The sequence below is a fragment of the Embiotoca jacksoni genome, unplaced genomic scaffold (assembly GCF_022577435.1).
Source record: "Embiotoca jacksoni isolate LCO1_2020_lvr unplaced genomic scaffold, fEmbJac1.0.p SCAF_23, whole genome shotgun sequence".
Lineage (NCBI taxonomy): Eukaryota > Metazoa > Chordata > Actinopteri > Embiotocidae > Embiotoca > Embiotoca jacksoni.
In genome coordinates this window covers 2,716,958-2,743,915 of record NW_027185374.1, presented here as the reverse complement: position 1 = coordinate 2,743,915, position 26,958 = coordinate 2,716,958, and the positions used below count along the sequence as shown (strand labels likewise).

Below are 26,958 nucleotides of genomic sequence, written 5' to 3'. Positions count from 1 at the left end.
AAAGGCTGCTCGACATCACAATGTGGTGCACAGCGGTCGACTCACTTTCAGGAAAACCCTCATGGTAAAAAAAAAAAAGATTGATCGCTCCTGTATTTATGATGCAGCTCAGTTAAAAGTTAGAGTGAAACAAAACACACAAAAAACACAATACTTAGAGGTGTGTAAGAGACATGGATGTCAATGTGAGTCTGGTCATATTTCTAGACTGAAAAGAATTAAAACCAGGAAATAGCATCACCTGGCTGTACTGCATGCCACTTTTTGATTAACGCTAAACGCATACTCTTGGACGCATACAAAAAAAAAAAGACTGTTAATTTGCTTCGTTTTAAAAAGGCTTGTGTCTGGAGCTTCGTCTTGCATCAGTTTTAATTATAAGAACAAACGTCAACAGCTACAATAATAATTCGGACCACGCAGCTGTAGTGGTCTCGGTGAGTCACTGTGACTATCAGGGACCGTGCATTCACAGCCATCCGTACGGCATGACGCTGTGGTGTCTGTTACTTATAATCAATCTCATCTACGCTCGCAGAAAAAGATTTTATGTCAGCTATTCATGGTCTTGACAAATCCAAGAAAGCCAGCAATTTGCATAAAATCTTTTCTTATTAATCATATTGACTGGCAGGGAAATTACCGATCACCAGTGGAGCTTTGAGGCACAATAAATGCAATCACAACTGTGAGGGACCTTAATCATCACCGTTGTGGCTGCATTTCCTCAGAGCCAGTGACGTGTAAATTGCAAGAGCCCACTCTCTGTGGACTGGACACAATTTATTTCTGTCGATGTGAGTGATTACATCCTGCTCACAAATCAGTGCTTATCCAATCAGACAATTTCAAGAGCTTAAAATTATATATTCAGTATTTCTGGCTACCAGAATGTTATTCTCAGCTTTTGACACATGCCAGAAGTTTCTAACGAGCTAACTCGCACTCTTAAATATCGCTGGAGACACAGCCGCCTTCACCCACCTGTTGTCGTGGTAACCTGCTGATCCGTTGGCCTCTCTGTGTTTGTCTTCAGGTATGTCCTGGGCGAGCTCAGCACCCAGTGCCAGTTTCTGCCACTCCTTCTTCCGGTCGTGAGGAGCCCGCGGTATCTTCTCCAGATCCTGTGGACGGTCTATCCCCTTCACCTGCAGCGGAGGACGTGACGAGAGGCAGAATGAGGTGATGGTGATGATGGCGTGGGAAGAAATGTGGTTAAAGGGAAGAGGCATATCGACGAGATGGTGAGAATCAAATGGAAAGAAATGGTTTGGGGGCCATGAGGAGAAAGGCAAAAGGAGACGAGATGGAGAGAACATCACAAATTAGCTCTTAAATATATTGAAAGAGATTTGCTGTCATATTTATCAACACAAAGAGAAACACAAGTAACGAAAGAAGCATTTATGACTATTCTCACACGCATGCACACACATCCTAGATTTAATCTGAAATCTAAAAGTCCCTTTTCACATTTACACTCTTTTCTGACACTCATTTAGCTTTGCCACATAAATATCCAAACAGCAAAGCAGCCTTTGTATTAACAACATCTGGGATTTCTATCCATCTTAAACTTAGTGTTGTGGACTTAAAACATTTTTTTTTTTTTTAAACTGTATTGAATTAGCTCCTTGAAGACAACAAATCACACAGATTTTTAATAAGAAGCATTTCACAGGAAAGGAAATATGTTATCTTACAAGCTTGGGAGCAGGGAGTGCTTATCGACCGACCAAATAAAGTCACGGTACGTGTATGAAACTTAGCAGAAGAGGACAAGTAATAAAGTCCTGTATTCTAACAATGATAGTCTCTGGGACATCGTCAAACATCACTCCCTGCCCCCCAGACTTCAGCCAGACTGGTACAGGACTGTAGGGAAAGTGAGCAGCGAGCTGCTGTAGCAGAAATCACAAACAGTGGTTTTAAGATAATCGCTGTGTTTTCACATACCTGCCCTGGAAGGTCTAAGTACCTATAGACCTGATCATACATGCGGGGGGTCCTGCAACTACAAGAACAAAAACAAAAACCACAAGAGAAGCACCAGGCGTGAGGGGGGGGGGTTCAAAAAAAATAAAATAATAATCACCACGGCACTGGATTGAGCACAACACCGCTGCACACAGTCAACGGGGACAAAAACAGAGTGGGAGGTGAGAACAAGTGGGACAAAAGGGAAAGAGGGGAAAAGAAAAAGTGCTGTTGAACAGAAAATGACAACATGCTCACGTCGGGGGACGTTACAATGCACACACACACACACACACACACACACACACACACACACACACACACACACACACACAGGGAAATAACAGAGCCGAGCTTCATCCCAAAGAGAAAGATCTCACTGGAATGGAAGGACTAACTACAAAGGTGTGTTTCTACATGTGGGAAAGGCTTTCAGAGCAACAACACACACACTGACGTGCAAAACAATGATGAACACACTCACACGTACACATGCTGGTCAACTCAAAATAATAACAGATGACAGATTATAGCACAGGTAGGACAACAAAAGCATAAAGGGCTATTTCACAGTTGAGCTACACACCTTACAATCTTTAAATCAGCCTAAACTATCTTAAATGTATGCATTTGTTTTGGAAAAAAAAAAAAAAAAGAATCCAATCCTGACAAACAATACAAATAAAAGAAGACATTTCCTACCTTCTAGGCAAATCTATCAAGGATAAGCCGGATTTATTCTGTAGTTTTCTCATTATCAACAAATCCCATGGATGAATACACATCGTCTGTCTCGTAATACTTTTTGATTTCCTGCCCTGTCTGGGGCACTCCAATTTGTTCGTATTAAAGCTGTACATGTAAACACCAATAATTTCATTTTTTTTAAATCATATAATTCAGTAAAACAGCCCTGCACTGTACATTGTAGCAAATACATTATTTACTCCAGCTTAGTGACTGAATAAAAGAGTAAATTATTTGGGGACTATTTTTAGCTGCGGATCTGCACACAGTTGGTGTTTTGTGAGTATTTACAGTTTCAGGATGTCCGAATACGTCATCCAGTGGAACAATGCGTCTCATTGATATGGTTTGAAAACACAACAAAGCAATTCAGCGGCACAGACGAATAGTTTTAAAATCTGACTTCAGCTACACAGACAAACTCGCTAAAGGGATTTATTCATTGTTGTTTTTGGTCTTTTTTTTTTTTTTTGCCATTGAGAAAAACACAGAATACCCCAGACTTATCCTTGAAGTAAAAGCTATTATCTTAAGAAGGCCTGTCTGGTCATTATAGAAGATGTATTATAAAAGCTGAACTACATTAAGAGTCATATGAAACTATCTACAACTCTCCTTCACACAAACACATAACATTGTTTCCCGCTGATGTTCAGCTTCCGAGGTATCAAACAATTATTGCAATACTATATCTTGTAGTACATATGTGAGTGAGCATTTGTGTGTATGTGGTGGTGTATCATTTCCCCCGGAAATATTACTAGCCAGGCGAGGTAAAGAAAAGCGCTCTGAAACAATTTCCAGCCCGCAACACCAGCACTCTCCATTAAAACCAACACTCATCGATTTCTTTCACGTCACATAGATGCTCTAGGATGGTTTATCCTGCTTATTCAGTAACACTCTGTGTGTGTGTGTGTGTGTGTGTGTGTGTGTGTGTGTGTGTGTGTGTGTGTGTGTGTTCCAATGAAACATGCTGGCTGACAGGAGGATGCTTCAGCACACTGTGGGTTGTGGACAGCATCTCCTCCGGTTTGGCTAAACGATGTTGATTTTGTCCGTCCACAGCAGTTGCCGGGCAGCTGAGCGCGAGCGTGGGAATAAATCCTAATGCTAATGCACATTGATTAGGTTCTGATTTATCATTGATTCGTCATGGCCCATTACCCCGGATGAGGCGCTGGCCGAGGAGAAGCCTCTGCGCTCGAAACACACACATCCAGACACACCGCCCCGACACATTCGTCTATCTCGGGCGAGTATCATATATCACAAGGTCGAATGTTTTAACGTATGGTCTTCTGCCATTTCCCAAACTGTGCTGAGCCTCTAAAGTTCACCTTCACTCTGCTGAATAATTAAAAGGATACGTTTTACTCGGCGTAACCTCTGACATCCCGAAAGGTTTGCAGTCCGGGTCAGAGCAATATTCAAAGACGCATTAAAGAACACATTTGCAAATAAAAAGTGAACGTACTATAAAGCTACTCTCAGGTATAGAAGGGATTTGTGTGTGTGTGTGTGTGTGTGTGTGTGTGTGTGTGTGTGTGTGTGTGTGTGTGTGTGTGTGTGTGTTTGTCCCAGTTGTTATGAATGTAGCTAATTTCAGCAGGCCGTGTGCCTGTGCCGGGTGGTCATCCTTCATCTGAATGGCCCGGTGCTGTCGCTGCGTGAGCGCTGTGTGTTTATGAGGGTGTGTGACACGCAGCAGCTATAGATTTATGTTGTACAGAATGTATCTGCGTGCGACCGTGTGCATTTGCAGTCTGCATAAACACTGCGGATGTGTGTTGTCATGCGTGTGCATAGTTCTGTGTTCACGTTGAAAGTGACAGACTCAGCAGAACTGCAGCTACAGGGAGGCCCGCGGAGGTATGCGGCTGCTGGACCACCCCGCTGCTGACAATAACAGCAACACCCCCCCCCTCCTCCTCCCCCCCCCCCCCTCCTCTCATCCCCTCCCCTACACACACACACACACACACATTACTGCTGCTGAGCTGCTGGATTTGGCTTGTACAGACCTATACAGTAACTATCTGAGGCTTTTTATGGTTTACTGTAATAAAGCCATAATTTAACATTAAAAAAATTCCACTAAATTTATACAATATTGGATGGACAGCCACTTGGGTGAGAACTTAGAAAAGCTCTGATCAATAAGTGGCTGATACCTTTATTCCAAGAAAAAGCAAATGTCTACCTGTGTATTATGCTTTCATATCTGAATTTTATTTCTTTTTTTTTTTTTGTGACAACAATTCAAACATGCAGAAATGTTCGTTTCACCAAAGAACCATACCAAAAAACAAAGGTCACGTGCAGGTGAGTAAAAAAAAACGTCATTAGGTAGCAAATGTATTCGTGCTCGGAGTTGTCTTGCAGTTAGTAAAGTGAATACTTGATCTCATCCCAGAGGCCTTTAAAAACTGCAGTTTTGTCACAACCCGCTGGACTCTCATTTCACATCAAAAACCACGTCGTTAAGTTTAGGAAAAGATCACGGGTAGGTTAAAATAAGCAAGTTTAAGTAAGTAACCTGACGTATATCACGTAAGTGACTTTACATTCGTTGCGTGAGTTAAATGCAGCGTCACGTATGTAACTTCCTTGCGTAACTTCAAAGGACTCCATTTTGACTTTTGCTTTCTCCTGGACTCCCCCAAGTGAAAGATGTGTTTCTTCCATCCAACCGCCACAAATATCCTCCCTACTCAAAGTTTTGTCGGTCTTTCTACTTGTCACCTGACGTCCATCTTTGACCCGGTTGGTCACAGTGCGGACGCCAAAGGGCTCCTTGTATGTAACTTTCTGACGCCAACGGCTTCGACAAAACGCCAGTATTTGACGCACGGGGCATGAGAACAAGCTGTTTCCCAAATGCTACATTTTCACGGTATGCTGTCCTTCTCCGTTCTCGTATCAAGGCTCACATTGCAGTTTGCCATGTGTAACAGTTAAAAGATTACTGACAACAGGGTATTCAATGTGAAGGACTCTGAGCCCCCCCCCCCCCCCACCCCCCACACAGTGGAACTGGGATGCAGGTTAAGTACTGGTGGGTTGTTAGTAACGGGCTGGAAGTGGGCAGCTCGTTCGCCCAGAGCAAACCAGAAAGGGGAGTGGAAAGTGTGTCGGGGGAGGGAGGGGAGAGGGCTGCAGGCTACTGCACGGGGAGCAGATGCTCTGGTGGAAGTGGGGTGAGGAGAAGGGGGAAGTTCTTACCTCTGGGGGAGTAAGGAATGGAGGAGGGGTTTCAGAGAGGACTCTGATAAGGCTCTTGGGACACACAAGATAAGGCATTTCCAGCTGCACAGAGTTAGATAGAGACCAGGATTCAGAAAAGCAAAGGTTGAGAGGGATGACGACAGAGGAAGGGAGATTCTATTTTTTTTCTTCCATGACACACAACCCTACGGAGTCCCGTCCGATCGCTAACAGTAGACATTAAAACTTGTTTTAATTAGCATACAAATGCTATCTGCGCTGTAACTGCTGGAAGCACACACTCTGTCTTGCGTTTTTTTTTTTTTTTTTCTGCTGATAAGCCGAGTTCACATACAGGTGGTGGAAAGGGGGACGCAACACTGCAAACGCACCATCTGGATATCACTTGTTCTCTGTCAGTCCAAAAGATAGACGGCTGAATTTGGTTTCCAATTGTCTGTCTTGCTTCTTCCTTATTAGCTGTTGTTGCACCAGAAACAGAAACGGTTGCACCAGCTCGCAACAAGCTGCAAGAACCGCAGGACCAGGCGTGCTATGACAAGCGAGGTGGTTGAAATGTCCCTCTCGTGAAGTGTCCAGATGTAGCATCTCGTCCACTTTCTTAGCACCGACGGAGCCATCTGGTTCCGTCTAAATGTTCAGTAGTCTGATGGAGATTAGGTGGGAAGCCATCAGTGTTTTGGTAACAAACCCTCAAAGACGGTGCAGGTCCTCCGGCACAAAGGCAACAGTGACTGCAATGTCATGGCAGAGCACGTCCTCCCATTCAATGTGCATGATTTCAACTTCATCTCATTCAAAACTGTCATTGCTCAGCAGCCGGCTGAATTTACACATTAAAAACTGTTGGAGAAAACATTTAATGTCTTTGCACAAGTAACTTTAAGCATACTTCTCAATTCTCACATGTTAAAGGCGCTGTTTAAAGTTAAGAAATCTTGCTGTTCAAATCCCACGAGAGAGCTTCTCATCGGTCAGAAACATGCTGTAACTGTGTTGTGGACTAAAGCAGGGTCAAATACTTAACGTGCATATTCTGTTGCAGGGAGATCATGAGTTTTGCCAACATGGCTACGCTGCATTTTACAAATGATAGTTGAGAGCACTGCCTCCAAAGCATCATGGTTAAAAGGTCGAGTTTGAACATGGAATCCATTATGTGCATGTTATGCGATGCGTGCGCATTAAGGAATTTGCACGTTCAGCTCCAGAACTCTCACGGTCCACTATAAACCCAGATGGAAGTCATTCATTGATTTTAAGCACACATGACTCTTTAACCATACCGCTGTGCCCCCCCCCCCCCCCCAGCCGGGCACGAGGGTGTCAGTCTCTGTGTCTCACTGATCCAAGCTTATCTCTGACCCTTGAGTGGCGCCAAGTAGTTGCTATGGCAACAGCCAAGCGGGAGGGGGCCAGCGGAGGGATTTTTTTTTTTTGTAGGGAGGGGGAACGCAACCTAATATTGGAAATTTGTATCAGAATTCAGTAATGGAGGAAACTCTCTGCGCTTATTGCTTCCATGGGTTTGGAATAAGGAGGCAAACATTTTCTTGGTATTTGATTTTATTTCCAGCAGTTTTTGTCTCTGTTAAGTAAAGAGAAAAAAAACCCGCCACTCATCCTGACGATTTAATAGTCAATAGTCATTTTATTGCTGAACCGAGACGATTTTGATCTGTAAAAGACCTCAGTCACGTACGACCTGTACAACCAAGCGTCGGGTTTAATGCGCAGAACGTAACATCAACGCACTAGTATTCAGTAAAACATTCTTTAAAAACACGGCACGATAATTTCCTTAAAGACACGAAGCACAAGATGGGATATATTCTTGTCTCGTCTTCAAGTTCTTTTGTTATTTTAAATGTTCATGATCAGGGGACGCGCACGGTACACGGCTTGCTTTATTTTAAGTGCAGAACTGGCATACACACACACAAGGATGATACGGGCGTCCCATGAGCATGACAAGTAAGAACAGCAAAGAAGCTTTTTGTCTTTATTGGTGTTCCGACCTTAATTATTTTCTTGTAAGAAGAAATTTAGGCTCCTCTCGTCTTTTAGTGCTTTAGTCAGGAGAGATCTCGTCACCAGGCACTTGTGACAATCTGGGGGGGAAAGTTTTTATTCCGGTTCCATCACAACGTCTCTTTAGCATGCAACAAGTGGGACCCACCGGTTAATGAGAACCGGCAGCGATAGCTTTTTCGGAAACCGTGGGACAATTTCAGAAAACATTTATCCGACCTTTTGGACAAGTACATAAAATCAGAAAAATAGGCTGAAATTTAAATGTCAATATATTCCATTAGAATAGCTGTGAGTGCTATAATGAGACAGGAACAGGAGAGGAAGAGCCGAAGGGGCTTCTCCACGGGGAATGCAGATGCTGGAGACGGAGCTCGATAAAGTGTGGACTCGAGCACTGATCTCGAAGAGAGGCAGCATCGCTTTCTTTCTCCCCTGCTGCCCACTTTCTCTCTCTATTCTCCTTCTACCGAGTCCCTGGGACTTTCCTCTGACTGGTTCAGCACATAGTCTACTACTAATCCACTGAGGCCGAGGCTAACACAGGAGCTAATGACATGAGGACAGCGCCGGTCTCTTTCCTGCTCTCGCTGCCCTGTGCTGCTTCTCATTGCTCCTATCTGGTTGTGCCCGTGAATAACGGAGTGAGTTAAATGTGGTTTTAGACCAACTACGAGTGATGTGACTCGATAAGAAAATAGCTGCTGACTAAATGAGATGAAGTAGACGATAACGTGCTGCAAGTCCACTTTTTCCTGACAAAAACATGAAGTGGATAACATAAAATGGACTAATTGTACATGGTGGTCTCTCAGTTCCTACTGTTTTTATCTCTCTGTCAGCTTCCAGATCTCATTCAGCAGGAGTGGATTCAGAAAGTGTAAAGAGTTGTTCTTTCTTTATTTCTTTCAACATAACTTTTAAATGAGGTTTCAAACCGAAAGGAACATTTAATAATCTTTACAAATACAGTCCATTCTCAGCATTGACATTTTTAAATGTGAAAACATCAAATGGTTCATGAGAAGTTGATCTATTTTATCTGAATAAATATTTGAAATGTTAGTGAAAAAGAGGGATTGCTTAAACACATGTTTAAGGTTAGATATTGCTTTCATTACTTTGGGTCGACTGGTTATAATGAATGTCCTTATTGCCACTTTGCTCATTAAGTCAATCGATCGCGTCCTCCGACACCCTCAGCTACAATATTTGATTTGCTGTCGTTCCTCCGTGATGTAAGAAGAAACTTTGACCTGAAACATTATCAAATGAACTCGGTCGCTGTAGCTTGTCAATGGAAAGGCGTCCAGGCTCAGTGGAGTCAGAGGTTGATGCATTTCGAGAAAATTTTGAAAATCAGAGGAGCTGGAGTTCACTTTAGACAAAAAGCTGATGTCCGTTTATGAAACATGTCAGAACCCGTGCGCCCACAGTATTTATCAGGCTGCTGCTTTTTTTTTTTTTTTTTTGTATGTCTCTCATATTAATCTTGTTTTCTTTCTTTTTTGTTTTGTTTTAAATGTTTAATCTTTAGTTGGAACTTCCGGTAAGAGAGGGGAGAGTAGAGAACATTTGTACAATCAACATTTGTATATAAAATCTCATGAAGTCTCCAATGTTTAAACATAATGCCAATAAGGCTGGAAAATAATTTAACATGTTTGTTTACTGACTGTCAGCGGTATTGTGTTTTGATGATGTGATCATATTATGTTATTAGTTATCACAGGTTTTGCTTTAAATGTTTTAGGAATTTTTGAAACTTCGCCTTGTGAGTATTACAAACCACTGTGCAGTGTTTTAAATCTAATAAGCCGTTCCACACGTTCATCTTACACATATTGTATTTCATTGTCTCACCAGTACTTTAAACGACAAACCCCAACCAACCAAGTCCTGTGCATTGTTTTAATGAAGTGCCGTTTACAATCAAAGGTTTTAAATATTAACATTGTAATCTTACGTGAGGTTTTGCATGCATATGCATATTGTGATGCGTATCCTAGTTTGAAAAATGCCGTTATAGAATTCTTCAGCATGTTTTATGGCTCTAAAAAACTCAGCTGTAACTCATGATCTTAAGTTGCATGAAAGGAGTAGAGGAGTAAAGACCGAATGACAGACATTAACGAGGGGAATAATGCAAGAGAGCTGGAACTTTGTCTGTCATGGTACAAAGCGTGTTGGCAGCCAATCTCAGATAGAGTCAGACTGACTGACAGGTGGCACAGCCTGTCAGGTCCCTGATACGGCAGCCGCGTGGTACATCATGGTCTGTTTCGATTTTTTTTTTTTGAAGCGTGCGTGTGTGTGCGTGTGCACGTGTGTCCAAATTAACAGGTTGAGGAGCAAAGGATGAAATGGAAAATATCTGTAATCTTCTGGTGAAATAATACGATGGAGTACAAAGGGTAAACACACACACGCTGAATACCATGACTGAGAAGATGTGGCAGAAGCACTCAATGAGCTAAGTGATGAAGTGTGACGTTATCATAGATCTACACCCTAACAAACCCATTTGTGTGTCTGTGTAAGTGTGAGCACAGTTGCATTTTCTATCCCTCACCCTCTCAATAAGGGATTCTTCATGCTTTCCATAGACACACACACACATAACCTCTCCGCATTGTATTTGCCCTGATCCTCATTCAGACCATTTATCCAACATGATGGTTACACAAATCAGCAAATATGTGTAAGTAATTCCTCTAATCTATCCTGTTCACCCTGGGAACGTCTTCCAGGCCTTTCCATGGGGTCTGTCTAACTGCCACTGTGGCGAGGAGGGAAATGAACATGGCTTTACAAGCCGAGCCCACCCGGGGCTTTAATTAGAAGGAAATCATTGGAATGAGCTTTGGCTTCAAACGCTCACATCAACCGAACCCTACGAAGCAAATAAGGTCCATCTACTGTTGCAAATCAGCTTTCCGTTTCATTTTATGCTTGGAAAAAATTAATTGGTCATGCTCATTAAGCTATAATAAGCTGATAAATACTAAACTCGCAAACGACCACGTGTAAATATCGCTGCATTTACTCAAGACTCCATTTTCTAAACTAATTCTTGGCGAAACTTGTCCTCTATCCTCTTCCCACAATCATTAAAAACCTCATAACCAACAAATGATATCCTCTGTGTTCACATAAAGCCTCAGTGGAAAATCACTCTCCTTATTCCTCATTGACATGACTGTAATAAAGGTTCGATTGACTGCGAAGGGACCAAGTACGGAGCCTGCGCTGCTTCCCACGCAAAGCAAGCTGGTGCTGATTAGAGCTCCTGGTGCAGGGGGGGGGGGGGGGGGGGGGGGGGGGAAGAAACCCCTCTGTTTTGAGTAAGGGGATCACAGCTCCGCACTTGATGAGGCTTTCTATGGATGTTAAAGAGCCCCTTCATTTAATTAGTCTGTGTGCATAAAAATCTAATAATCAGATTGGATCTGTGTATACAGATCTTCCTCATGAGGCTGCACGCGTGTTATTTGTTTGTGCAGAGGCAGAACGATGACGCACCGTGCGGGGGCAAGTGAAGAGCAGATGCTCCCATTAATTATATGTAATGATCGCACAAGTAATAACTAAGCGGGTTCACTGAGGGAAGAGTTGATTAATCTTTGAGTGGTGACTAATTAATGCATTAGGCTATGCGGCACCAGGCCAAGCCCGTGAATCAATTAGTGAGTCACCCCTGTCACATTTATCCACGCAGGACACATCAGCCTCTATCTGAAGAATACAGGGGAGCCTCTTCACTCGTGTCTTCCTGCTTGGTAACGTCAGTGCACTACCGCTCATCACAAACCTCTCGATCTACTGCAGCAACCAGAAAAGCAGCTCAGTCCTCGACCGCCTCGTGAAAACAAAGTAAGATGGACGTAGCCGTGGCCCTGTGGTTTCCAGTAATGTTCGAGACTTACCTTCTGTTTCCGCCTCTCCTTCCTCTTGTCCTCTGTGTCCTGCAGCATCTTTTCTCTCCACAGGTCAAAGAAGTAGGATGGATTAGTGTAGAACTTAAGACCCTCCTTCCCATCGTCCCTGCAGGTGGCAAAACAAACCAAAGAATCTGATTACATTTTGACTGGAAAACTTGGTGGGTAAAATTATATAAAACTTTTAATTATGCAAATGTAAAATTCAATTTCATTAATTTTCTTAGAAAAAAAAAACATTTACATGATAAGACTTTTACATTTCAAATAGCAATACATCTCATTGTTATGCATTAATACATTACTGTAAATAAAGGTAAGGCTGCAGCTAATGGCTATTGTCATTATCGATTATTTACTGGTTAATCATTTGATCGAGGTGACCTCATCAAATATTTAGTTGAACTGCAAATGAAACTTCTACAAACTTCTACTTCTTTGTTGTTTTGTTTTTTCTTCCTCTTAAAATGCAGGAGCTGCAGAATCTGAACTACCCGGACAGATGGAGAGTACGGTATGGGAGACGAAGGTAATGTCTTTGTCTGCTTTCCTTCCGGAAAATTATGTGTTTACCATTTATCATGAATGGCTTATGTTATCATTCATTTCTACTCATCTCTGCTCCTTCTCCTGTATCACTGAAATTACAGAAGCCTGTCTGGTGGTCACTCGAGGGGAAGCAATGCCGTGACGATACGGGCGGGACACAAAGAGAGACTGCTGACAGATGCAGGTAGTTATCACATCAGATGAATCCATCCGACAAGGAAATTATCACGCACAAATGCCCAAACGTGGTGTCTGGAAATGCCATTTCATATCAGCGTGGGGTACAGCTAAATTGCCTGCTAATGTCTTTCTCTTCTTAGTTGTTTCCAAATATCTTTCACTGATGGTTAAATCGTCGGTCTAAAATATAAAAAATGAACAGAGAGAGAGAGAGAGAGAGAGAGGGGAAAAAAAAAAAAATCAAGCCTTTGGACATAAATACTTTGGGACAGAAGTTAACTACGACTAATGAGATGCATTTCAGGAAGCATTCGATCCCCAAAAACTAAAAACTTGGTTAGTAACGGGCAGAAACTAAAGGTTTCAATGTTGAGAAGACAATCTGCAATTTAAATCAAATTCAGTTTTAATTTCAGGGATGATTTTGGTTTAACTTGGTGTGTTATTCTCAGCAGTCGTCTGTCTTGCCAGACTTATAGACAGAGCGTGATCTCTCTGAAATGAGGTTAAAACGATTCAAATTGATGCAGATGACACAAACCTTTGCCCTATATGTGCAAACACCACACTGTCTATGTACAACCTGATTAACACCTGATTCTTTGGAAAGAACAAGGTAACAATATTGATTGAAATGATCTCTCTTCTTTTACAAACTAGCACATTTAAAGTAGAAGTTTAAATGTAGAACAGATCAACATCATAACTACATTTGAGTTGTTTTTTTCTGAACTGAGCATCAGGGCACATTTCAGGTTGTCTTTGACATTTAAAAAGGAACACGGAGAAAGATCTGACCATTGACCATTCAGTGGTGAAAACTCAACTCAAGAGTAGATGCCTTCACCGAGAGACGGCCACGCCTTGGGAGGCAATTATTTATCAATGAGAAGGAGAACACAGAGCATGAAAAGGCAAAGCTTCAAAAGGCAAGAGTGGAAAGTTTAATGATATGCAACACAACAAAGGGAAGGAAACAGAATTCAACAAGGAGATAAGGCAAAGATGCAGAGAGAGCTACTGCAGTGTGTGGATGTGTGCACAGCAGCAGGTATTACTTGAGTTTTGTGTAGATTTTTATGCTTGTTGTTTTTGTATATTTTAGCATGCTTGCTTGTGTATGAGAGGAGAGGAGAGGAGAGGAGAGGAGAGGAGAGGAGTAAAAGCAGAGGGGGAGTGAGGATGAGAGAGAATAAATGGCAAAACAACCGAAAAAATTCAAAACACGTGTTGTATTTTAAATTATTAATCATAAGAATGAAATCATTACCCGTGATAATCATCCATTCAGTGCTGATGAACACATCAGCTCTGGATGAGAACTGAAGGGAGTGGAAACTAAAATTCATTTGGATGGCAAAAAAAAGGAACATCAAATGAGCAGTGTGTTGCATTGTTTTTTTTATCCAGTGATGCTTCACTGCGCTGCCTCCCGCTTTTTATGAGTCATATCTCAAACAATCACTTGAATAATCAACTGGCAAATAACCGAATCAGCAATAATTAAAATCATTGATTGTTTCAATCACATTTTAACCAAGATTTTTTTTTTAATATGACAGTGAAGTAAATATCTTTGGATTTTTGACATCTTGTAATTGGTGACTATTTTTTAGGCTTAGAATTGACTTATGTAAATGTATAATATAACTATTAGTATTTAACCTGTTTAAATAATAAATAGTTTTTGGTTAGTATGCAAACAAGGTATTCATAGCAGAAAGTGAGTGAGGCAGACTCGCACACCCGCCTCTCGTTTGCTAAAGGCCATGTCAGGTTAAAAACACTTCGACCGCACACACACGCACACGCGCACACGCACACACACACACACACACACAACAAAGAGATTGGCCTGTAACCTTTCCTCACTGGCTCGGTCAGGGGGAAAGTATGAGACAGAGAAGGGTCAGGTAATATGCTGGAGGAGGGAAAAAGGTGGGTGAACAAAGTGAGCAGGAAAAAAAGGGAGGGAGTGCTGGCCAGCGGAGCTTTTTTTTTTTTTTATAGATTATTCATCTTCAGATGACTCCCTGTATCGCTCTCCTCACCTGGCTCAACCTCAAGAGCCAAAAGGGAGATGCCCGACATCAAAAAGTCACAAACCTGCCAATAGTAACATAAAAACACATGGAAGCGGACTGAAAAGGCTTCGGGTGCACACGAAAAAAACAACACAAAATATATTTACCTCCCCTAAACTCTACATCAACTCAAACTTCCCATCCATTTGAGGTTAAAACTTTCCAAGCTCAGAGTGTCTTTTCTGTTTTTTCTGACTGGTGCATCCCAGTGAGCATCACTGCCTGAGCTTTTATAATAGCAGGAAGGAATGCGGTCGAATAGAAGCTATAATTCAAGGCCAATTTGGTGCTTCGTGTTGACACTGTGAGGTGCAATCAGTCTTTCCTGGTGAGAAATGTGCAGAACACTTCTTCAGTGTACCGTCCTGCTTCCAATATACTGTGTTAAGTAGATTCTATAAGTAGAGGGTTGTATACTTCAGAAATTTTCAAAACTGGTGTGAAAACCATGACTTCAAAACCCATCCCTAAAAGATACTTTTTCCATAACAATTTTATCAATTTAAAATTACATTACAAAAACATTTTTTTCATGCAGTTTAGACGGGGAGATTGTAACCCAGGTTGTTTTCTGTACAATTAACAGATGACACCTAAACCCCTCACATGCAAGCTTCTGATAGTTGTCACGATTTCCCGATGCCCCCGTAAACACCTCACATGCTATCAGTACACGCCAGCCTCAGATTACAGCAGCGCATGCAACTCAAACAGGTTTGTAGACAAAAATCTATTGGACATTTTTTACAAGTCCAATTGAACATTGTAGAGTTAATGTAAAGCTCTAGATCCTGACCTGTAGGGTGTGAGGATGTTGAGGGGCGGCGGCTGCTCGCAGGTGTGGAAAGTCTCCTGCAGCGGGACGGGCAGAGACTTGCGGTCAAACAGCTGCTGGTCCTGAATAGTCGAACTCCTGAAGGCCTTCCTCATAGTAATGTCCTGAAGAGACACTGGGGAAGGACGGACAGACGGAGAACAAAGAGAACAGTTATTATTTGTAGTAATTAAATCAAGGCATCTGATACACGTATGTTTGCCAACTTGTCATTTTAAGAAGTGATGCTCGTTGGCTTTACTTCCTCAAGACTGCCGTCTTGCTTATGTCACCAATGAATACAATAATTATAATCTGGTTCCATTTTATGATTCTCATCATCCAAATCGACATTGACATCATGACTCGATCAACATTACAGAACACTAAACCTATTATAAACCCCTAATCATCCTCCCCTGGGCTAACGCTCCATTGTCGTCCTAATTGGTTCATTTCAGCTCCCCTAAAGTAAACCCACACGCGATCACCAGGCTAAGCTTGGCTAGATGAGGCTAAGGTCGTCTTTCTGTGGAAATGATTTTCATTTTCATCTGGGAATAACTTGGCATTTTCGGAGCGCGGGAGAATAACAGAACAAAATCAATGCTGTACAGCTTGAAGCTTTCAGAAAAACAGGTTGGAGACACTGCTTAGGGGAAGAGGAAAAACAAGCCCGACCAATGCTAACCCTCAATCTGGTGAGCAGAAAGGCTTGGAAGCAAATCCACAATGTTGCAACCAGACCTGAATAATACATGAAGGAGTGACAAATGGATACACTTTACTGCCGCCCAGGGGAAGACTGAAAAAGTCACGCCAGCCCAAGAATTGTTCTGTTACTCTGCTGTTATTATTATTAGCCTTTGTACCACTCACAAAATGACACCAGAGTCAAATACTAACCTTTAACCTGAAACGTACCGTAAACAGGTATTTTTAAGTCAACTAAAAAGTAAAAAAAAAAGTAATTGAACCATTGCCTTACAAAATGAGACAAACAGATCCACTTAGATGTACAAAAGCTTAGAAAAGAACCAGATACCTCAATCCAATTGTCTCCATTGCAGCACTACAGCTAAATAATGACTTCCACAGACTGTGGTATAGTGAAGGACCAGCCACCTGAGGCACTGAAGTGTCATTATTAACAAACACTCAGGGAGCCAAGGTTTGGCGAGAAACTGTGTGGGAGGCCATACAATGCAGGCGGGAGATAATAAAACTGCTCGCATTCAACAGAGACAAGGGAATGGAAACGCAGGACGGACAGAGACAGGGAGAGGATGTGTTGAGAGTAAAACGAAGAGCAGGAGCTCACATAAAAGAAGCATTCACTGACAAAGAAACGGTGAGAGGAGGAAGGGAACTGAGGAGAGAAAACTAACATGGAAGTGAGCACATGAAGAGGAAGGTGAAGAAATGGAGACAATAAATAGAGGAATACAAACATACAATGTGATTTCAGGGCCAGGGGGGCGGATTAAGCTTCAAACACAGCATGAGGGGGAAACTATAGCAGCCGTTTAGACAGGAAACACACACATAGCAAACTAACAAAAATCATAAATGTATAAAAAATATATTGTTCTCCATTAAACAGAAATAACAAAAGAGGTGTCCTCCTGCCGACAAGATTTATACATTTTTCTTTATTAAAACTACATTTGCTGCTTTAAATGCACATTGAATCGGCCTGTAACCCTTTGTCACTAAACAACTGAGTTTATGATCTAAAAAGCTGTGCTTCATCTCACAACTCAGATACTGTCTGGTAGTTTTAGGGTTTATCAAAATTCCCCATCTTGTTGTTGTTATTATGTTGTTTTTAGACGTGCTTTCTTTTGTGTGATAAGCTTAAACATGAAATCTGCCTCTGAACTTTATAGATGTTTACAGTTTACCACCAAAGCATAAAAAAAACCCAGCGCATTCATTCATTCACCAAACATTCATGTGCTTGAATCATCACTCCTCTCGTCTTCTTAACATGGGAAAACATCCAAGTCCTTTTATTTTTAAATCTCACCATGATTTCTTATCTGTTGCGTTTCTTTCCTCTGTGATCAACGTAGGCAGAGGAATTGTCATGCCGCTGTGGCTATGACTTCGGGTTTTGCCCTTATCCTTTACTCACCCCTGATGGAACTGAAGTTTATTGTATTGCACTCCTCTGGTACAAGTGTGAGTTTGATTATTTGAGGATAATTCAGTTTTCTGTCAAAAAAAAGGTCTTAATTTTAAGAGCTCTGGAAATCTGGGAAATGCTGCAGCATCACCAGTAAGTAGAAGAACAAGTTAACTGTTGAATTAATACTGTGCAGCATTTCACTTTTTGCCTTGCTTGTTCCACAGGCAGGGATGAGTGAAGGCCATGAAAGTTCAGCGTTGAGCTGATGCCAACACTCTCCCACTCACAAGTTTACGCAACAGATCCAAAGAGAGCAGTGTTACAGTCCTACAACACCGTGCTAGGGCCAGGAGCAGCCAGCGGCCAGCAGGTGAGTGTCCATTTGCTGTTGGTGTATGTTGAGCGAGAGCCCTGTGCCCTGCTGCCCCAATGAATTTAGGGAGAGCACGGGCTGCCTGTCAGATGGTGTGACAAGTAGGTGCAAATGCGACAAACAAGAGAGGCAGTGCAGAGGAATGTGCCAGGATGTGTTTGATGCAGAGTGAGGAGGCTGTAAACCTCTAGTGAGCAGCACCGAGTCCTCAGAGACACACCACACTAATTAATGTGAGCAGAAAGGAGGAGGCGCACACACACACACACAACCAACTACATCCATTTAGTAACGACATTTTGCTAATGAGACAAATGTGAGTGTGCGTGTTGGTGAATGAATGAGTTGGTCAGTGAGAGATGACGAGGCTGTGTGTGTGTGTGTGTGTGTGTGTGTGTGTGTGTGTGTGTGTGTGTGTGTGTGTGTGTACTTGTCCATCTATCTTTGTGAGGACTAGTCTGAGTTTCAGACCTGCGTTGTGAGGAAAAAAAAATTCAAAGCCAGGACATTTTGTCCAGTCCTCTCTTTCTTCACACCTTCAACTGGTAACGGTTGGCATTAGATTCAAGCATTTAGTTGTAATGGTAAGGGCTAGAGTAAAGGGGCTTTGAAATACATTATGGCAACAAGGGTCCTCACAGAGAAAGGTAAAAAAAAAAAAAAAAAAAAAAAAAGTGTGTGTGTGTTGGGTGAAACGGCACCAGGTGCAGCAGGATGTGAAGCTTCTTATCTGTAACCCGTGTTTGATCGTTTATCTCTTCCCCCCATATCTTTCCCTCAGACAGATAGCATCTGGCCAAAACACTTCAACTAAGGAGAGGTGAGGAAGTTCTTGTCACACACACACCTTCAACTTCCCTTCAAATTTCAGGGGGAAAAAAAATTAAAAAATGTTCCCCCCCTCTTTTCAACCCCAATCTCATAGAGATGCAGTCCTACACGCAGCAATAGTAGATAAGAAAAGTCACAGACCAAGCTGTCTTTTAGCATGCAGGCACGGCTCTCCTCTGTTGTACTTCAATGCAAATGTTGCCCTATATTTCCCCTTCTACTCACTTCCTCCTGCAGCCCTGAGTCACGCTTTCAGCTTTTGCTCCGTCTCTTCCCATCCCTCCTGACTTTTGCGTTTCATGCTTGTTTATTGTTTGTCCTCCGTCTTTCATTTTGTCCTCTCCTCTGCTCAAATTTATCTGGAAGTTCTCTCATTTGCATAGAAAAACCTTGTAAATCACAAGTGTTCTGCACAGTAAACAGAGCGAGTCTTGTACTGCAGTGAGACAGACTCTTAAATAAAGATACATAAAGTACATGTAAACCATCTGAATACAGTACTGGGACATAATATTAGTATTCACAAATGCATTGTGAATTGTTGTGTACCAAGAAGGACGAATGAACTGCAGGAGTCACCTCATCATTTTGGGGTTGACTTAAGTGTGTCACAGTGTTTCTAATAACTGCTTGCTCATCATCACCCATAACGCTTTTGGATGAATAATCATAAATCTGCATGAAGTAAATTTTGCCATATGGCCATGTCCCACTGGTTGCCAAATGGTGAGGCAGCACAGGCCAGAAATACAATCAGGTTGTGTGCATAAATAGGCGTAAGGGATGACTAAAATCTTTAGTATATCACTGTATACGTTACGTTATTACCATCATATGAATACATAATGTGCTATATCCAGTTTTCTATCATTAAATTAACTGAGAAAGAATATGTGGATAAATAACTGTAATGCCTGTTTTTGTCGAATCCAACAAATGTAATGCCTAAAAAAAATTAAAGTACTTAATCAGTCGATACAAAAACAGCATAAAATTCCAGTATTCCAGCTAAAATAGACCTATTTGTTGATTTGCAGTATAACCAAACATTCAGATATTGAAAATATAACATATTTGATCTGACACAAGGTCATATATATATTTTATTGCATCAATTCCACTCAGCTTATGAGCACTTGCACTTCACTGTACTTGTTTTCAGTTTTGTTTTTTATTGTATCTATTATTACTGTTTTTATAATTGCACTGAACAAACACAATTTTCTTCCCCTTTATACTGAGAACTGTGCGAGAGAGAATTACAATAAATTCAACTTTTATGTTGACACAGGATTTTATTCAAATCGACCATACCCTCACATAACCTGATGTCGAAATAAGGTAAAGCAAAATATATGAATTCAGTATGTAGGTTACAGGTGAGAAAAAGAAAGCGCATTAAAACACTGAAGCTCAGTCAAACATTAATTCCTGCCGGGAATGTTTGTACTGAACATCTAATTCTATCTTTTTAAATGGCTTAAAACAAATTCCTTATCTTACCAACCCAGTCATTCAATCACAGGGGAAATAAAGATGATAAATAACAAACAGAGGCAAAGAATATACTTTAGCCTATTTTAAAATACTGCTTTATTAATTGTTTTAAAAAAAAAAAAATCAAAGAACTCAAGAGATACATAAAAAATACAAAGAGAGATGAAGGGGCAGCACAAACCAACTCGTGTAACAGATGCCAGTGACTGGAGCCAGGGAGGGTTAACAAGCAATTTAAGACAAAAACAAACTAAAACAGAAACGCAAAATACTAAAAGATCAAGATGTCATGTAATGCAATATGTAAAAGAAGATGCGGAAACCACTTTCAGGATAGGTAAAAAAAAAATAAACAGACCCAGAAGGACTAATAAAGAGATATACAGAACAAGACAGTCCATAAAGAAACAGGGGGGGGGGGGCTTTGTGGCCTTCCATGATGGCTCGCAGCCAGTGCGGTGATATAATGGTGCCATTAAATAGGGGATACAGGCCATTAGTTTGGCTGGCTGGAGTGATAGGGGGAAGAGAGCCTGACAGCACACAAATAGCATGCGTGCAAGATGGAGGGAGAGCAGAGATCAATCAGAGAGATGAGAAAAGACTGCAGAGGACAACACAGACAGAGCAGGTGCAAGGGGCGGTTGGCGGTCTGGAGAGGAGTGGAAAAGAGGAGTGGAAAGCGAGGCCTAAAGGGCAAAGTGAGGGACGACGCCCCTTAAAGGGTCAGCAGGGTGTGGGCAAGGTGTCAGTGTGTGCGTGCTCTTGTGAGTGTCAGAGTGGACATGCATAAATTCATGTGATGAAGCACTTCTGACCTCAAACACTGCACCACCAATAATCCTGCATACATCAGTCTGGCCATCCCTCCATCTCGCATCTCGCTCCGACCTTCAGCCACGTCGTCCACCATCTTACAACCCGAGTCCGCATGCTTTGGACCGATGAAACGTAGCTCACTTCGGTGTGCGCGTGTCAGAATCCTGCGATTCTACTTCTGTGGTGTATCCGTGTATGTGGTCAAACCGAACTAAGCTGCACAGTGTTCCTCTGACGATCACAAAGTAGAGTACGCATACTGAAATTCCAAGATTGTGACTGACCTTAATAACCAATGCTGAACTCGCACTTGTCATTCAGTATGTCTGAATTGTGAAGGAAATCAAAATTGAGTTCTTGGGTATAAAAACTGTGCATCTGTCATAGTTAGATATATGGTGTAGTTTTTATTTTATTTTATTTCATTCATTCTCTTTGGAGAATATAATCTGTTCAAAGATTAACTGCAACCAAAGCTTACATGATAAACAGGGAGGATAAAAAAAACACTTTTCATTACAGCAATCATTGACGAAATATCTGCTTACGCTCATTATAAACTGAGCTGGAAATCTCAGGGATGTTAGTGATGTTTTTTTGACACCTGCCACTATACACGTTTCTGCAGTGCTTGCAAATGATGACTCAGCATTAAGGAGGGCAACTATCTGGCCTTTACAAGCTCATTAAGTTCTGCTGAATGGTGGCTGTTAAACCTCTGATAAGGTTGGCGTATACAGATATTTATATCAGGCCTGACTCATCTCTGGAGCTGCAATTTTGAACCGAATTTATATAAATCACAACACTAATTGCTGGTTCAAAATCAAAAATCAAAAATCAAGAGGAAGAGTCCTAAAAGATCACAATTAAATCAGGAAAGGTGCACTAACAAAGAGGAACAGTGGTCATTCGTAGAAGCTCAGCAACATATTGCTGCCTCGGCATAGTCGTTTATAATGCAGGGTTTTAGTAGAATAAAGCAGATCGTATTTCTTCTCACAGCCTTGGACTGTAGATTTGTCAATCTGATGGTTGTGTAAATAACACTACAGCTCTGGCTTTCCACTACAGCTTCACTTGCTTTTGCTTTCTGTTGCTCTGCATCACGTAGTGTATCGCTGTCGGAGAGAGTAGAACCGCTTGTTTTGATGCAGCTTATGTCTAACAAAAATGAGGCAAAAAAGAAATGTGATCGCATAGAGGCATGAATAATGAAGCCGTTTTTATACGATTCATTGTGCAGCTCTTTGCATCAATTAACAATTATGAGTACATTCATTTCTTTCTATATATGGAAATTTCAAACTTAACACTTAATATTAATTTTGCATACATCCCTTTAAATAATTGCTGACAAATGTTAATATTAATTACAGTAACAATTTGGCCATGAATAAGAAATCATTTGTGCACTAATTTGGTTCCGAGAGAAAGATCTTTCAGTTAGTCTAATTTTGATGGGGGAATAGAAGTTGGAAAAGCTTGAAAGAAACTTGAGGGCTTTTGTGGACAGTATCTGTAAACTACTTATTGTGTGCTGCGCTCTCCTCCATCCTGCCCGACCACCATCCTCCTATCTTTATTCTTCCACAGTACTGATTTATGGTCCTATCCCTGTATGCACTCGTTCCCCTCTCCTTCACGCCTCCTCCCATGGCAACCACAGACCCACACAGACAATTACAAGGCAAGTCATATGCTTATGCTAAAAGCATCCACTTGTACAGCGGTGCGTGTTTGACCATATAAGGGTAAAACAAAACAAAAACGGGTGGGGATTGGGGAGGACGCACGGTGGCATTTATGGGAAACGAACCCTTTACTAAACCCCTCCCGCCACTGTCCATCTTTGCGTCACATTCTGTCTTCGGCAGTCACAACACCCGAGGCTACTTTGCCGTTTTATCACTTGATTTCACAAATATTTAATGAATAACAGGAGAGACAGGGAAGTGTGGGTTTTTCCATTTACAAGGCAACTTCATTTGGATATAAATGAATGTGGAGGAGTTGAAGTGAGTGGGAAATCTCTGCAACCTGCAGAGGAGGCCAGTTCAACCTGGCCCAGAAAACTCTGCGGTACGATCCTTTTACACTCCACTGCTTTTGCTGCAGTGCCCTGTGTTATGCACCCATCCCTCTATCCTTCCATCTTTCTTACTCTCCATCCCTCCCCCACCACCACCACCACCACACACTTAAACTGCCACTGAGCTGATTCTTATCCGCCGTCTCTCAAGCCAGTACTTTGGGCTAACGGCGGATAGTCAGGCTCGTTTATGACGGCCATGGATCCGATGCACAGATGTTGTCGCGCACGCATGCATAAATACAGAATCACCTCAGCACAATCTGTGTCCAAAAGTGTAATTTCATATGAATATGCACAAGTAAACTTTTGACAAAGCGACGCAAAGATTGGCTTTGTTGCCGCTTACATATTTCCAGAACTACATCCATAGATGTGTATCTAAAAATATAAATATGAATTAATTCGTTACCGTCTGCAGGCCAAGACTTGTTAACATTAGAAAAATGTGCGTTAGTGCACGCGTGTTTGCCCTTCAACCTCTGCAGGATATTATGAACTCACTTAAGAGCTGAGACCTGCACACCAGACTTCTACAATTAGATCACTCACTATCATTCAATTAGCACAGCAACTCTACATGGACAGGGTGAGGGTAAAGGGTTGGAGGGATGATGGGAAAGTGGTGGAGAGTAGAGAAGGAATGAAATGGCAAGAAGATGCTGGAGGAGGAAGAGGAGAAGGGATAAGTCATGAAGGGGGCAAAGCAATTCAATGGATGTGGAGGAGATTGTTGTTACATAGGTAGGTGAAAAAAAAAAGAAAAAAAAAAGTGTCAACTGGGATGAACTATCTGAGTAATGTGGGCTTGCACCGAGTTGTTCCTTGACAAACATTCTGCTAAAACTAAGCAAGCATTCATTGCCTTTTAAAAGAGGCACCAAAGCCTCTGCTTGCATTCACAGAAACGCCATAAGCAGCGAGTACGGCCGAGTGAGCATTTTACTGTCTCTGTCAGTGACGAGGAGGCAGTTAGAGTAGCATTGTGCAAAGCCGTAAACACGCTGCCGGCCCATGGGAAATCGATACTGTGCCTCGGAGCATGGTATTATACCGCTGTGATTCCCTCTCTTTTTACTTTACACCCACTGCACTCTCCACTCGATGCGCTACCCTGTCATCCTGCCTCCCCTCTCTCGCAGGATAACCTGGTTTACCTGACAGTCACACAGATTATCGCATTTCTGTTTCATGATTCCTCACACCAGTTACAGCCTGACCACGGATTCAATTTCTCCTCACAAAGAAAATGCCTTTATTGGGGAAACAAGCATCAAGCCAAAGTAAAAAAAAAAAATCTGGCAAGTGTTTGGAAGAGGTTTTGCCTATTGACTGTAAAAAAAAAAGAAAAAAAAAAAAAAAAAAAAGACATCACCTGTTCTTTAAAGCCATATGTGCAATGTTGTACAAGATGCCATCAAAAAGTTCAGAGAGTGTGCCTACAACAACAGATATAAATCTGGCCATCATCCCCTTCAAAGTAGTCACTTTGAGTAGAGATACACCCGTTACTCCCTGGAAGTCCCGTTCTGTAAGTGCAGCAAGCTCCATCTGCGATTCGTGCTGGATCTCCTCCGCAGTGTCTAAAGTGACCCCAGCAGATTGAACTTCATTTCAGGGAACAGAGAGAAGTCACAGGGAGACAAATTCTGCGAGGCGGAGCAGCAAAGAACAAAACTTGTGCTGTTGCGGGCAAAAAAAACAACTCAGCAGCTGCATTCAGCAGGCAAATTGTAATCAAACCACAGTTCAGATGGTTTTCCATCAGGGTTGACATTCTAATCCCGAGGGATGAATTCACGCTGCACAACAAACCAAATGACAAAGAAAACCCACCTGCTTGTGCTTCTAACCTGATGGACCTTCTTTGGTCTTGGGACAGTATCATTTTGCTCCTCTTGAAACGTGAAAGCCACTCAAAACACTCCAGCTGGCTCATTGATTCATTGCCGCAGACTTTCTAAAGCATTGCATTGGTCTCCTTTATGGATTTTCCAAGTTTAAAACAATATTTGTGTGCTCTCTGTTCAAGTTTCAGGTTGTGAAATCACATCAGTGGTCACAAAAATGCATTTAACTCAGGAGCTGATGTTAATCAATCGACGTAACTTGGGAATACTTACTCCTAAAAATGATTGCTTCCCCCTGCTATATGTGCATTACTGTAGCGCTACGTTTGAGTGCAACAGGAACCGTCTCTGAACTTTTGATCACACCTTGTATGAACAGAGACGTGAATGAAACTGAGGGAAACATCAAACAGAAATAGTGAGCAGAGTGTGTGTGCGTGTGTGTGTGTGTGTGTGTGTGTGTGTGTGTGTGTGTGTGTGTGTGTGTGTGTGTGTGTAGAGCTACAACACTCACATTCTTCCTCTTTGGGGTCCAGCTGTGTGACGCTGATGGAGAGGCGGTCCACGCGCTCCTGCAGGGAGTTGACCCGGAAAGAGAAAGTGTGGGCCTCATTGAACAACTCTCCAAACAGGTCCTCTGCATATTTACCTGCACAGACACATCATTTAAAAAAAATAAAATAAATCTTGTTATGCCTAAGAAGGAAAAAAACGAATAAAAAAAACAACAACAATGTGTTGAAATGATATGCTGTATTTAGTTCAAAGTCATTAACGGTTGCATTTAGATGCAGCGATAATGAAGCGTTGCTTCCGGTCAAAAATAGAAATGTAATGTAATTCAGTTGTTGAAAGCAACAGGTCTTTTTCATAGAGCTACATTAAAGTGAAAATGTTCCAAGTTATGTCTCACATCAACTGACTCTGGGGACTCAGGTTGTCATCAACACTTACTGTAGAGCTTGTTGGTAAACTGAACTCTTTTGTCAAGCGCAATCACGGTCAACTAGAGGAACTTTTCATCTTTTGTGTTGGTCAAAATTACTATAATATTTAGAGTGAGAGAAACGGTGTCAGTCCCTTGGAAATCTACTGCTGTTCGCTGACTGCTCTGATAGAAATGTGAGTGTACTAAATGTTTTACTGACAATAAAGAGGTAAAAGAACAAAAAAATAAACATACAGATTAAACTGAAAAAGGAGAAACTAATGCTATTACTTTTGGCTGAAGTTTTCTGTAATGGTAATGTTTTGTCATATGTCAGCTCCGACCTTTTGTGCTGTTAAATGTAGGTCATGATTTTGTATTATCGCCCACCGTTTCCTTCATGTACTGAATAAGGCTTTTTAGGTTCTATAAATTGAAGTGGATTCATGCCATCACCCATGAGTCATAACCACATGGTGCAATATGAAAAGCACAGCACAATGCTTTACATCAGAATTACGCCAACTAAAATCTACTTCAAATTAAATGACTAACACTGCAGGATACTTGGAAATTTGCTTTCTAAATAGTCAAGAATTAAAACACTGTATATCTGACATAAATTATTTCCATTGGAGTAAGATTTTGGAAGTAAGTAAAATAAACAGAACAATTTCCCTAACAACTTTACTGTCCATATGCAAAAGCATGCAACCATGAAAACCTTACAGGGAGCACGTGTGTGTGTGTGTGTGTGTGTGTGTGTGTGTGTGTGTGTGTGTGTGTGTGTGTGTGTGTGTGTGTGTGTGTGTGTGTGTGGATACGACCCCTCCTTTTCTGTTTGCTGTGGCTCAAGTGGCCTCTTCCTGCTCGAGCTTGCAGTCAGGGA

At 41.7% G+C, this 26,958-nt stretch overlaps 1 protein-coding gene across 1 annotated transcript in view; it reads right to left on the bottom strand.

Moving 5' to 3' along the window:
- Positions 1 to 26,958, bottom strand: part of wasf1 (WASP family member 1) — a 55,175-nt gene that overhangs the window by 3,890 nt on the left and 24,327 nt on the right. Inside the window, 7 exon segments of the mRNA XM_069158233.1 lie at positions 985 to 1,148; positions 1,957 to 2,008; positions 4,572 to 4,576; positions 5,950 to 6,033; positions 11,910 to 12,027; positions 15,531 to 15,684; positions 25,656 to 25,790. Coding sequence (XP_069014334.1) covers positions 985 to 1,148; positions 1,957 to 2,008; positions 4,572 to 4,576; positions 5,950 to 6,033; positions 11,910 to 12,027; positions 15,531 to 15,684; positions 25,656 to 25,790 — 712 coding nt within the window.